The 14,798-nt window shown below is 38.2% G+C and overlaps 1 protein-coding gene across 1 annotated transcript in view; it reads left to right on the top strand.

The window, feature by feature from the left end:
* Window positions 1-14,798, top strand: part of SKIV2L (Ski2 like RNA helicase) — a 624,419-nt gene that overhangs the window by 244,807 nt on the left and 364,814 nt on the right. Inside the window, exon 11 of the mRNA XM_044083274.1 lies at window positions 6,970-7,116. Coding sequence (XP_043939209.1) covers window positions 6,970-7,116 — 147 coding nt within the window. The remainder of the gene's footprint in view (window positions 1-6,969; window positions 7,117-14,798) is intronic.

Raw genomic sequence — 14,798 nt, 5'->3', positions numbered from 1 at the left:
CTGATAAAAGCAGAAAAGAACATCTCAAGTGTTGTGGAACATTCTGAGACAGCTTTTTTTGGGATGCAAAATCAATGAAGATAAAATAAAGGCTGTAGCTTTAAACTGTGTACCCACATCTGAATTGGTAAAGCAATGCCCATATTTATGGGGACACAATAAAATTAAGTATTAGGAGTATGAGTTAAAAAAAGATTTGTTATGGCAGCCAAAGATATGTGGGAAGAGACTAAACAAAAGATAATACAAAAACTGAGAAACTGGAAGCTCTTGTTTATCAATATGGATAGCAAGATACAAGCAGTGAAAATGTTTAGTTCATTTAATTTTATATACAGGCCAGGCATATTTTTATCAGCCAGAGGTGAAATTTTGGACAGTAATTAATAGAGTTGAAGGATTTTTATCTGGGAGGGGAAGAGGGCAAGGAACAAGGGGAATAAGTTGATCCTTACAATAGAACAAAGTTGTTTAGGATTTCCTGATTTGAAGGGATATTTTAGAGCTGCACAGTTAAAGCTTATGTACATAGCCAGCAGAAAGTTATAAAGTGGAATAGGATGATGATGAAGTGGGGGGAAATTCAAGAAATAAAGACAGAGTGGGATTTTAGATGTAGATTCTTAAGCAGAGTAACAGCTGTACAGAATATTATATTCATAAAATAGCAGAAAATGTTCTAAGAACTAAACCAACCCAAGAATGGAGAAAGAAGATTCTTATGATAGGGATGATTGCAATTAGGAGTACAAAAAATAGGCAAGAGGGGGCTGGAATTTACTGGAGAACTGACAAAGGAATCAAGGTATTAGAATGAAATAACTAGAGAGGGAAAGGTAATAATATGTGAAAAGGCCAGGAATACATTTGGATTACAAGCTAGAGACTGCCTTCCCTAGCAGTGATTCTTATCGGACTATAGGAAAAGAGAAATGGATAATTAGTAGAGCATATAAAATATTGCACAGCAACTATAGGAATCAATCAGATGAGGTTAGAAATGATTGGGGAAAAAGACTGGATAAGCAATTCACAAGGAAACAGTGGAAGGACATATGTATGGCTCTCAAGTACGCAACAAAGTTCAAAAGATTTAGGATTTTTGCTTGGAAGTGTTTGCTTAGCTATTTTATACTTCAGGAAGACTCCAAAGAATTTTTCTTCAGACAGATGACAAATGTTGGAGGTTTGATTGGAAAGAAAAAGTTAACTGGGAGCATAAGTTTTGGGAGTGTAATGAGTTGGCATAAGTTAAATATTTCCTAAAGATTACCATATCAGAAATATTGGGTGAGCAAATGGATGTAACTAAGGAAGTTATTTTTTGATTTGGGATACAGGATCTGAATTGCCTAGACATTGTAAGTCTTTGTTAAGTTTAATTCTGGTGGCTGCCAAAAAACAATTACTAGAAAATGGAAATCAAAGTCTAAACCAAGTAGTGAATATTGTAATAAAGATAAAATAACTGAAAGTGGGATCTTCAGAAAAGAGTAGAAGCAATATACATAGACAAAATGGAAATTGATGAAACAATACATATACAGAATAATGTTTTGGAGGAGAAGTGAAGTTTAAGGGAAGGCGGGAATTAAGCAATTTATGTTATGTTGGATTGATAATTGTAAGAAAAGAATGTATGTGATGTATAACATTTGCAACTGTGAATATGTTAACACAGTTTTTCTTCTATATAAATGTATGTTTGTCTATGTCTTAAATAATTCATTAAAGGAGTTTGAAACAAGAAAACAGGGCTCTCTCATACACCCCAGCCTAGAGATCTTGCAGTTTAGCGCTTGAATAATGTGACTCTTCAGACATAAATTTACTGAAGATGTATGCAGCATACATAAGAAGGCTAGGAAGCTTGCCACTGAAAAATCTTATTTATCCAAGATGGAGAGATTTTCCTTTTGGTGTCACAAAAGGAATGAGGGCCCCGACTAAACCGGTGCTCTCTACTTGAAATATTTAAGTGAACTGTTTAATGCAGAATTGGCCTCTGATTCAATTAAGGTGCACCTTTTGGCCATTTTACCCTCCCTTTCCTTGGACCTACCATTGGCATACGTAATACTTGTTAACCACTTTCTAAAAGGAGTCCTACATCCTTAGATCTCCTATAAAAAAGAATTGTTCCTCCTTGGGACTTAAATTATATAGTAGGAAAAACTGACCCCTGTGAAGCGTGCAACCACATTTCCCTTCAAATTTATAGCTTGCAAAAATGTTCTTATTGGTAGCTACCACCAGTGCAAGATGAATATCAGAATGTTAAGCCTTTATGTGCTAAAAACCATGTTTAGTCATTTAAATGAACAGCCTTATAATGAATCTGTCTTTTATGCCAACAGTACTCGCTGAATTTTCCACCATCCATTCCATTCAACTAGTTGTCTTCTTTCCCAATATTCAAAAAGTGTGTGTCTGTCTGTCTGTGTGTCTGTCTTGTCTGTGTGTGTCTGGGGGGGAGGGTTCCTGTAGGCAACTGAACTGCGACAGTATTTACACAGAACCAAAAATGCTGTACTCTCCAGTCCGTTGCCTGCATCTTTTGCTGCAGATAAGGAGGGCAGGGTTGTGACCAAACAGACAATTTCCACATGGCTATCCTTTTGTGTCATGTTATATTATGTCTCCAAAAGTTAAAAAAAAAAAATATATATATATATATATATATATATATAGTTAGGGCCCACAACATGAGATGTATGGCTACCTCTTAGGTCTCCCTCAAGGGGAGTGACTTTCCAAGCTATCTTAGAAGCAGCTACATATTAATCAGTTCATACTTTTTCCAAACTGAACATCTCTTATAGGAGTAGGGCCGAGCTTGATATGACCATTCTGCAGGGTTTGTTGCAACCTAACCCTTCCTTTTAGGCCACCTTCCTAGCCTCATGAGCTCTGGAAATCATCCCAGTAGTTAGGATTACTGAAACAGTGACCTAAACAAAAAACTTAGTCCAGTTGTGTAAGTTCTTGCATAATAGCATATATTCAGGTCTGTAGCTGTTGCTTTGCTGTTTCACTTCCCATTATTTGCAATCTCATTCGGGCATCATGGACCAGGGTGGTGGTATGCAGTACTTGTACAAGCCACTCTTCTCCATTCTTTCACAGGGCCTCAGGCTTGCTGAAGTCTGAGTAGATTTCAGGAGCCTTGTCTTCTCTCTCTCTCTCTCTATGGCTTAAAACAATAAAACTGGTAAGAGCTTTCGTCCCACTTATGGAACTTCATCAGACCAGGTTGCAATGAATCCAACCTCAATTAAATAGTCAAATGAGATCACATGATCTAATTACATCATTTGTTTCACCCTTTCCTTTTCAAAACCACCTTGTAATTTTCCCTTTCATTTATACCAGGGAGAATAAATGCATTTAACCTAACCTTCCAACAATATTCTTTCCAGTCTAAGTCATCCTCCACTTCTAACTTTACATCATAGTTTATAGCCTGATCTATAACACTAATTTTAAAGTAAACGGTATTAATTTCTGAACTATGCTTACGAATAACATGGTTAGCCAAACTATTACTAAGGTCTTTATTTTCTACACCCCTCAAATGTTCATACATTCTCTTATTAAACACCCTAGAAGTTCTGCCTATATAAAAAGACATAACCCACATAAGGCAACATATACTACAAGCCTAGACCTACAGTTATACTCTTGTGACAATTTTATATTAAAATCTCTAGCAACTATTTCCACCCATTTGCCTTCTGCAACAAATTGACAAAACCTACAGTTGCCACACTTAAACAGTCCTATTTTGTTCCCTAATGGTGAACTCAAAAAAAAATAAATAAATAAATAAAAATTCCTATGAAAATGTTGTTTTAAATTTTTCCCTTTTTCAGAGACAAATACCGGGCTATCCCCAATAATATTTTTTAACCCAGCAAAATTAGTAAGAAATTTCCGATTTTTGTAACTATCTGTTTTATACCAACTTCATGTACTGATTTTTGTAATACACATGCCAACTTATAATTTTTAATACTCTTTTTATCATTAGTTAGACCATTTTTGGGTACCCATTTGTCTAATACTTACTACTTAATTCCTAGCTTCTTTTATAATACTATCAGGGTACCCCTGCTACAAAATCTTTTACTTAACTGTTCATATTCATAATTAAAAAAATCAACATCTTCAGTTAAATCACTTACTCTTAAAATTTGCCCTTTTTACTAATCTTTTTCAATTTTTACTATGCATGCTACTATAATGAAGGTAGCTATTACTTTGCAACTCTTTTTTAAAAATCCTAACTTTTAAATTGTTGGTAGATTTATAAACTAATTAATCTAAAAATTTATCTCATCCATACTAATTCCATATTTAAACATAAGATACCTAGAAACATTATTCAGATAAGCTAAAAATTCAAACAGTTTTTCCATACTACCTTTCCATAAAAAGAAAATATCTTCAATGAAACACTTGTATAACATTTTCAAAAAATTCTGAAGCAAAAGTAAAGTTTTTCCCAGCCAGTCATAAATAAATTGGAGTAACTGGGGGCTATAGCTGCCCCCATAGCTACACCATTTATTTGCCTGTGTATTTCACCATCAAACATAACAAAATTATAACTTAAAATAACATCTAAAATTTCAGTTAATCTAATGTCTTCACATGTGACAACACCTGATACCATCATCTCTGTACTTACTATTTCAAGCCCTTCTTCATTGGGAATGGTGGTGTATAAAGAAATGACATCTGCCATTACTAATATCGTAGATTCATCCACTTTCAATTTTGAAACAAAATGTTTAAACTCAAAAGAATCCTTAATATAGGACATACCAATTTTTGCAAACACGCATCCACATATATTGATAAAGGCTCTGTTTTACTACCTTGACTGGCCACAATTGGCCTAAAAGTGGGCTCATCTAAACAGTTATGAATTTTCGGCAAACTGAAAAATTTACCTAACCTAGGTCTCCAAACCCTAAAATATTCAACTTCTCCAGAGACTAAGCCCTCTAAAAAACATTCTTCGATGCATGCATCAGTCATATTATAAGATTTAGTAACTTCTTCCTAAACTACTTTCTTATAAAATTTACAGTCATTCAACAGGTTTTTTTTTAAATTCACTACAATAACTCGTATCTAATACTACCACAGCATTCCCTTTATCTGCTTTTGTTATATATATGCTTTTATCTTGCTTCAACTCAAAAAGTGCCTGTCTAACTTTCAAAATAATAATTCAGGCATTGTTTTACAGAGGGGAAAAGCTAGGGTTTATTAGGTATGTTTAAAACATGACAAACAGTTCAGATCATTGTGCATCACTCAGTTAATATTTCAGGCACTTTGGCCAGCAGTTCTCAAAATAAGCATTAATTCTGCACAATCCTTTTCTAGGTAAATGCAGTTAAGATTATGCAGAAGAGGACACGGCATGTTATTCAGTCTTTCCAGGTCATAATACATTTTTTGGAAAGAAACAACTTAAGTTAGAATGAAATACAAAATTAGTAATGACTAGTAATAGTGTTGCAGGGTCATTAGTGTAGCCCAGAACATCAAGATAAGGTAAAAAAGTACATGTTTGTGCAGTGTATAACCACAATGGTCTTTTAAGTGTTTCTGTCCTGTCTTAAGCCATCTTTTTTTCAAAACTGCATGTTTTAAGCTCCTCTAATTGGTTTTATAAGTATTCTGCTGAAGAAACAAATTTTTCCGTATTTGAACTGCCTTTGCCATGTCTACAGGATGTCCACAGCATTGGATTCAGTACTCATAGTAGACTTTTAATATATTTAACTGCATGAAGTGCATTTTTGAGATGCAAAATTTGGTGCAGTAATTCAATTTAAGGAGATTGCAGTACTTACTACCAAAATGTTCCTAAATTGTTTGTATAATTTATACTAAATCTTTCAGAAATTGGACATTTGTCAAGCACTGAGAGTTATATTTTCAAGTAAATAAAATTTGATCTTGAAAGACGAAAGAGACAACACTTTTGTGATGAAAAAACAACTGCAGTGGAAGGATTTGGTGACTGTGTGTGTACGTGTGTGTGTGTACGTGTGTACGTGTGTGTGTGTGTGTACGTGTGTGTGTGTGTGTGTGTGTGTGTGTGTACGTGTGTGTGTACGTGTGTGTGTGTGTACGTGTGTGTGTGTGTGTGTACGTGTGTGTGTGTGTGTGTACGTGTACGTGTGTGTGTGTACGCGTGTGTGTGTGTGTGTGTACGTGTGTGTGTGTACGTGCGTGTGTGTACGTGCGTGTGTGTACGTGCGTGTGTGTGTGTGTGTGTGTGTGCGTGTGTGTACGTGCGTGTGTGTACGTGCGTGTGTGTGTGTGTGAATGATGACACTAGTTTGGGATGGACACTGTAACATCAGACCCTGTTATATGCAAATACCATATAAACCTGAGGTTGAGGAAGGAGTCTCTAAACTTCACACAGTTTTCCTGCTCTGTTAGCAGAAGGGCCTTAATTGGTATATTATGTACCCTAAAGGGGCCATATACAGCTATAAGGTATTACAATTGTCAGAATGTTTTAAATCAGGATATTTTGGCTTATATGAGCTCATGATGCTTTTTCTATCAATGTTGCTATATGTCATTGTGATCCCTTTGTAGACTTGTAGCTCTGTGGTAGCCGTACTTAACAGCCTGTTGCTGATGTTTTCTGCTCAGTTATTTAATGTTTTAATAATGGAAGTAGTACTTTTGCAAGGAGCCATGTACAGGTGATTGTTGACTTCACTGTTGCATACATAACCGCATGAATTAATATTGGTTCTTTACTGTATTGTATGTAACTACATATTTATTTAATTGTTGTGAAGCCTTTTTCTGTAATATCCAGTATGAATGGGCTCTGCCTAGCCAGACTTAACCTGGTCAACAATAATAAATAAATTATATTTTATCTAATTTGCTGCATCTCACCTTTGGTCATTTATGCCCATGTTTCAGAACCATTTACACATCCCCTATCAAAGCCTTATCAAATCAGAAGTTCAGAGATTTCAGGCAGACCTTCAAAGATGTTGGACTTCTTACAGGTGATGTTCAGTTGCATCCAGAGGCATCCTGTCTGATTATGACAACAGAAATCCTGCGGTATGTTTTATGATGCACTGATTTTATTTTTTACTGTTTCATAGTTATGAATGTTTAGACCTGGCATTCCTGCTTGAAATGGGATTAGGTATGATTATTAATTTGTGAGTTTTCTTTTACTGCAGCAGAACAATGTATATGGAAACATTCCCTTTTTGGGTCTCATCTTTGTACCAGGCCAGAAGCCACCAACCCTCAGAGTCCCTTATTGAGCCCTTTAGTTTACTGATTTCAGTGGTGGAGGAGAGTTGAGAAACAGTGACCCAAGTAGCCATAATACAGTCGCTCGGAATAGAGATTTTTATGAAGTACCCTAACTCCTCTTGCCTTTCCAGAGATACAGAAGGTGTGTAGTATACACAAGGCATCCACTTAGCCATTGCATTTACTTGCATACTCCATGCACTCTGAAAATGTTGTCCTATGGCCCCCCTATAGACCAGGTTGCTTTGTTTATCTAGACATAGCCCTTATCTCCAGAAGTTGATCACTGCAGCTTGAAATATCCCTCACTTTATACAAATTTTATCCATCTAGTGGGTGTTAGTTCTTCCCTGACCACACTCACATAGTTGACTTACTGCCCCAGTTCCCCAGACCACTACTAAAGCAGTGAATTTCCAGTGGCTTAACTAAGTCTAATATGCACCAATAGGCTATCCTAATCTTTAAGGGACCTTTATCCCTGCTGTCAACATGGTTTCTGTTTGTTTCAGGACAGAAGCTATATAACACTGCTTTCAAATTGATGAATGTTGCTGTTTTCTTAAAAAACTGAGGAGTGAAATATGTGCTTATTTATGTACCAGTGCCCTTCTTTATTTAACTAATTTTTGGAAGTTGAGAATTGGCCTTTGTGATTCTGAACGTGCCAACTTAACCAGACAGTGCCACCGAGGAGAGGGGCGTAACCAATACTGTGTCTTGGTTAACAAATACAAATAAATTAATTAAATGAATAAATACAAGTCTGATGAACTAAATGGTTCCATCTTTTTCTGCAGTTGCATTCGTGTAGGGGACAGTTAGGGTTGCCATATTTCTTGAATTTTTCTTGGTAGTTAGATGATCAGGGTGCTTTCCAAGAAACCTGCATTTTTGGTAAGTGCTTGTACAGCATTTTGAGTCATTTCGAGAGCAGACCTATTTCCAAACTGTATACCATTTCACTTTGGTTTCCTAGTTGCAGTTCTGTTATCAGAACAGTCTTTTTTTTTTGTTTGTTTGTTTTCCAACTGTCAACCGTGGAGGTATGAAATGTACACAAAGCCTCAATTATACATGTAAAATGATGGCTCAGTCCTTCAGTTGCACTTATTATACCTCTGTAGTAAATTACATATGCTTCACTAACTTCAATATAAATAATATTGTGGATATGAACAAACAGCGAATTCGAAAATCTATTGAAGTACTCACTGCAGGAAGCAGTACATAAGCAATATGTGTTTGTCTTGTCCATCTCATCTCATTATGATTTTTATACGTCTTGAGTATTTATTGAAATAGTTTAAGCACATATATATATATATATATATATATATATATATATATATTTATTTTTTCCCCTGAAATAAGAATAGTACAAAATCATTTTAACTTGCAAATACTTATATACTTGTCCATCGGCAGCATTAACCACATTCTTCACTCTTCAAGATTGTGGCTAGCAGGATAATTAACTTTGAAAGAAAAACAGTGCACATTTACTTACGGATATGGTGTGGGGGTATGGGATAGGGCAAAGACCATAAGTTTTATCTGGTGTTTGTTCCACAGATGGCAATCCTTGAGATAGTGGAGGAGAAATAATGCACATTACCACCTACAGAAGGGCTGCTAAAGTAATATGCTTAATGTGCAATGTGCAAAAATAGGGTGTACCTTCATTAGAATAGCAAGTAAATCGGTAATGTCTAAAGAGCTTATGGACTTGGTGGGGAAGTAGAGATAAAAATCATTAAAATGTCAGGGCATTTGTAGGAAGATAGTAACAGAAACTGCTCTTAAGATTTGTTGAACTACATGAAGAAGACAGGAAAAGACAGATGAGAAAGTAAGGCCAGACAGGATTTACCAGGGAATGACTTCCAAACTGGGTCAAAGATCTTGGCAGTTGAGATGGGGGGGATTCCAAAAGATGTTTGTCAGAATAGTAAAGGTTAGAAGATGACTGTAAATGATTGAGATAATTTAGGCCAAGAGGGATAAAGGCTAAGAAGAGTCTATACTCCAAGCATGGTCTTCGTAATGATCATTGCAATTGGGCATATCATTTGGATTGATATCTAAAACAGCCAGATGTCCATAGTGGATATGATATTACTGTTCCTCCTGAGACTGTGAGAGCCTAACTTATATCATGCAGTCTTTAGGTCTTTTTGCTGCTTAAATGAACAATCGCTTGTCTTATTTGGTCAGTCCTTCTGTCACTTTCCTAGTGGGTCTGCCGCACAGTAAATACAGTTTTGTTTTTTCAAATATCTGATTGTGACTGTGATTGTTTTTCAGTCTAATTGACCCTATTTTCTGTAGCTGTTGTGGGTTTTTCTAGTGTCTCTTCATATCTCTGAAAAAAGAAGCAAATGTTCTTGTGATAGGCAAATCCCTCTGAAGCATATAATTTTTACTTCCCCATGATGTGGATGCATGTGCACACTGTTTTATTCTAATGTAAGGATGTTCTTGAGGTAAGAAAAAAACCTTAAGAGCTTTGCAGGTTTCCTGCATTGTTAGGGTGGATCGTTCATCACTAAGATGGCAGGGGAAAAACTGGAAAAAAACATAGGCACTTTTTGTTTACTTCCCTGAAAAGGGACAAAATCAAGGAAGTCTCCAAAAAAATACAAGACAGAAGAGAAAGTAAAGAAAAACAAATAACACAGGTATTTATCAAAAGTGTTTTCTCTAAGCAGGGGCAGATCCCTACAGCCTTGCAACTTGCTAGTGTTAATTTCTAGACCTGAATACCTTTGGGCTATGAAAAGTGTGATTTGCTCTCTTGCCAAGAAGGTATCTGTTGTGGCCTGTTCTACTTGCCCTTAAGCTCAGGAAGTTTTTGATAAAGGCTTTAAAGGAGTAGGTTTCTTCTGCTAAGATTCCAGATTGGCGACTGTGTTGGTGCACAGAGCTCAGGCCTGGGATATCCCTCAACTGTATACTAGTCACCACTCACCACAGTGGGAGAACAAGAGGACTTAACTTCTCACTCTCAAATACACCATTACAACCTCTTGAAAAGTTTCATCAGGTTTCCTTTTCAAAGTAAAGGCATTCTGTTTTCTGGGTCATTAGTATACAAGATTGTCAGTCAGTGGTACTATCTTCTATTACATATGTCAGTAAATATTAGACAGCAGTTATATTCTTTAAGGGAAACTGACAGTAAAATAGTCTTAGTAATAAGACCTCACTTCAGACAGGCAGTGGATGAAAAAGGCTTTTCAAACTTTGGGCCAGCAATTGGGTCCAAATGGAGAGATGATAAAATCAGCAAGAAAAGGAAAATAATCTTGCTGGAACTGAATTTGGCCTCAAGGCTTGGTGAATGCCTTCACATGGTGGACCCTGTTTTTACAGAATCTCACCAAGACAATAATGATATATGGACTATATTTTATATAGCATTTATCATGGACAGAGATAGGTTAAAAATAAAAAAAGACAGGTGAGTGCACAAGTCTCAGTATAAAAAAAAGTGCCCAATCCTGATTTGTGCACTAGTGCCAGGACTGGAAAAAATGATAGTGTAGAATCCTCATGACACACTAGTATTCCTACAAAGGTGTCTGAATGGAGAGTTGATAAGACAAGTAAAAAAGAGTATTATTGCTGAAACTGAATTCATCTACAAGTCTTGGTGAGTACCTTTGCAAGGTGGGCCCTGTTTTTCATAAAATCTCACCAAGACGGCATAGATATATAGACTGTATTTATATAGCATACATCATGGACAGAATTAGGTTAAAAATTAAAAAAAAGAGAGTTGGGTGCACAAGACCCAGGATGAAAAAGTGCCCAATCCTGGTAAGCACACTGGTTGCAGGACTGGAAAAGATGGCAGTGTAGAATCCTCAAAGTACAGTTACATTCCTACAATGGAGCCAGGCCAGGCCCAGGGGGGGGAGGATACATCATCTTCTTTCGGCTGTTCCCGTTAGGGGTCGCCACAGCGGATCACCTGTTTCCATTTCTTCCTGTCCTCTGCATCTTGCTCTGTCACACCAACCACCTGCATGTCCTCTCTCACCACATCCATAAACCTTATCTTAGGCCTTCCTCTTTTCCTGTTACCTGCTAGCTTCATCCTTAGCATCTTTTTCCCAATATACACTGCATCCCTTCTCAGCACATGTCCAAACCAATGTAATCTTGCCTCTCTGGCTTTGTCTCCAAACCTTCCAACCTGGGCTGACCCTCTAATATACGTATTCCTAATCCTGTCCACCCTCGTCACACCCAGTGCAAATCTTAACATCTTTAACACTGCCACATCCAGCTCAAACTCCTGCCTTTTTGTCAATGCTACTGTCTCCAACCCAGATAACATAGATGGTCACACTACCCTCTTGTAGACCTTCCCTATCAATCTTACATGTACTCGCCTGTCACAAATCACTCCTGACACTCTTCTCCACCCACTCCATCCTGCCTGTACTCTCTTCTTCACCTCTCTTCCACACTCACCGTTACTCTGAACTACTGACCCCAAGTATTTAAACTCATCCACCTTCGCCACCTCTACTCCTTGCATCCTCACCATTCCTCTATCCTCCCTCTCATTCACACACATATATTCTGTCTTAGTCCTGCTGACCTTCATTCCTCTTCTCTCTAGAGCATATCTCCATCTCTCCAGGGTCTCCTCCACCTGTTCCCTACTCTCACTGCAGATCACAATGTCATCTGCAAACATCATAGTCCATGGGGACTCCTGTCTGATCTCGTCTGTCAACCTGTCCATCACCATTGCAAATAAGAAAGGGCTCAGAGCTGATCCTTGATGTAACCCCACCTCCACCTTAAACGCATCCGTCACTTCCACTGCAGACCTCACCGCTGTCACACTACCCTCGTACATATCCTGTACCACTCTTACATACTTCTCTGACACTCCTGACTTCCTCATACAAAACCACAAACTCCTCTCTAGGCACCCTGTCATATGCTTTCTCCAAGTCTACAAAAACACAATGCAACTCCTTCTGACATTCTCTGTACTTCTCCATCAACACTCTCAGAGCAAACATCGCATCTGTAGTGCTGTTTCCCGGCATGAAACCATACTGCTGTTCACTAATCATCACATCCCTTCTTAACCTAGCTTCCACTACTCTTTCCCATAACTTCATGCTGTGACTGATCAATTTAATCCCTCTGTAGTTACTACAGCTCTGCACATCACCCTTATTTTTAAAAATCGGTACCAAAACACTTTTTCTCCATTCCTCAGGCATCCTTTCACTTTCCAAGATTTCATTAAACAATCTGGTTAAAAACTCCACTGCCATTTCACCTAAACACCTCCATGCTTCCACAGGTATGTCATCTGGGCCAGCAGCCTTTCCATTCTTCATTCTCTTCATAGCTATCCTTACTTCCTCCTTGCTAATCCATTGTACTTCATGATTCACTATCCCTACATCATCCAACCTTCTCTCTTTCTCATTCTCTTCATTCATCAACACCTCAAAGTACTCTTTCCATCTCCTCAACACACTCTCCCCGCTTGTATGTTTTCCTCATTATCCTTTATCACCTTTATCTGTTGCACATCTTTCCTAGCTCGGTCCCTCTGTCTAGCCAATCGGTACAGGTCCTTTTTTCCCTCCTTAGTGTCCAACCTTTCATACAACTCTTCATATGCCTTATCCTTAGCCTTCGCCACCTCTCTCTTTGCCATGCACCTCATCTCCTTATACTCCTGTATACTTTCGTCATCTCTCTGACAATCCCACTTCTTCTTTGCCAACCTCTTTGCCTGTATACGCTTCTGTGCTTCCTCATTCCACCACCATGTCTCCTAGTCATCCTTCCTCTGTCCCGATGTGATACCAAGCACCTTTCTAGCAGTCTCCCTTACTAGCTCTGCTGTAGTTACCCAGCTATTTGGTAACTCTTCACTGCCACCCAGTGCCTGTCTTACCTCATCCCTGAACTCCACCTCACAATTACCCTTTTTCAATTTCCACCATTTGATCTTTGGTGCTGCCCTCACACTCCTCCTCCTCTTCTTGATCACCAACGTCATCCTACAAACCATCATCCTATGCTGCCTAACTACACTTTCTCCGGCCACCACTTTACAGTCTCCAATCTCCTTCAAACTGCCCCTCCTATATAAGATATAATCCACCTGTGTGCATCTTCCTCCACTCTTGTATGTCACCCTATGCTCCTCCCTCTTGTTAAAATACGTATTCACCACAGCCATATCCATCCTTTTCGCAAAATCCACTACCATCTGACCTTCTGCATTCCTTTAACACAATATCTACCCATCACTTCCTCATCCCCACTGTTCCCTTCACCAACATGCTCATTTAAATCTGCTCCAATCACCACTCTCTCACCATTGGGTACAGTCATCACCACTTCATCCAGTTCACTCCAAAATTTTTCTTTCTCATCCATTGTACACCCAACTTGTGGAGCATATGCACTAACAACAATCATTACACCATCAATTTCCAGCTTCATAAACATCACTCTATCCGACACCCTTTTCACCTCCAAAGCACTCTTCGCATACTGTTCCTTCAGAATAACTCCTACTCCATTTCTCCTCCCATCCACACCATAATAAAACAATTTGAACCCACCTCCGATACACCTAGCCTTACTCCCCTTCCATCTAGTCTCTTGCGCACACAATATACCAACCTTCCTTCTGTCCATCACATCAGCTAGCTCTCTCCTTATACCAGTCATACCGCCAACATTCAAAGTTCCGACCCTCACTACCACAGTCCTAGCCTTTCTCCTCTCTTCCTGCCTTCGGCCATGCCTTCCACCTCCTCCTTCAGCCAACAGTAGCCCAATTTCCACCAGCACCCTGTTGGCTAACTGGTGGTGGTCGTTTTTAACCAGGGCCTCGACCGATCCGGTATGGAAATATTAACTGATGACTGCATGAAAAGATTTGGCGAAGTTTTACGCCAGATGCCCTTCCTGACGCAACCCTCCCCATTTATCTGGGCTTGGGACCGGCACAAAGAAATGCACTGGTTTGTGCATCCCCAGTGGACCCCTCCCCCCCAATTGTAGAAGGAAGTAGTAGTCCACAAAAATTACAAAAACTAATAGGCCAAAGAAGGAGCCATAAAGACGATAAAGTGGACTATTAAGGATAAGAAAGAAATTATGTATCGTTACCATTATACAAAAAGCCCAGAATTTCCAGACACACGATATACAAAACGATTGAGAGAGATTAGAGGAAAGAAAAATACTTCCACAAGAAAAACTCAGAAGCGTCAAATAAAAATTTGTATTAATACAACAGATTTGTGAAAAACAGTATATAGAGCAAGAAACTTTGATCTGTTTGGAAAAAGAAGCATCTGAGGAAGTATGAAAATATAAACAACAAAACCTAGAGAGTTTTGAAAAGTATAAAAAAAATATGGAGATGGGAAAGAAAGAGAGATGTGATATGATGCAATATTTATGCAAAGGAGAAA

Source organism: Protopterus annectens, chromosome 9.part0, assembly GCF_019279795.1.
Source record: "Protopterus annectens isolate FY-2018-M chromosome 9.part0, PAN1.0, whole genome shotgun sequence".
Classification (NCBI taxonomy): Eukaryota; Metazoa; Chordata; order Ceratodontiformes; family Protopteridae; genus Protopterus; species Protopterus annectens.
This window is presented reverse-complemented; position numbering and strand designations above follow the sequence as displayed.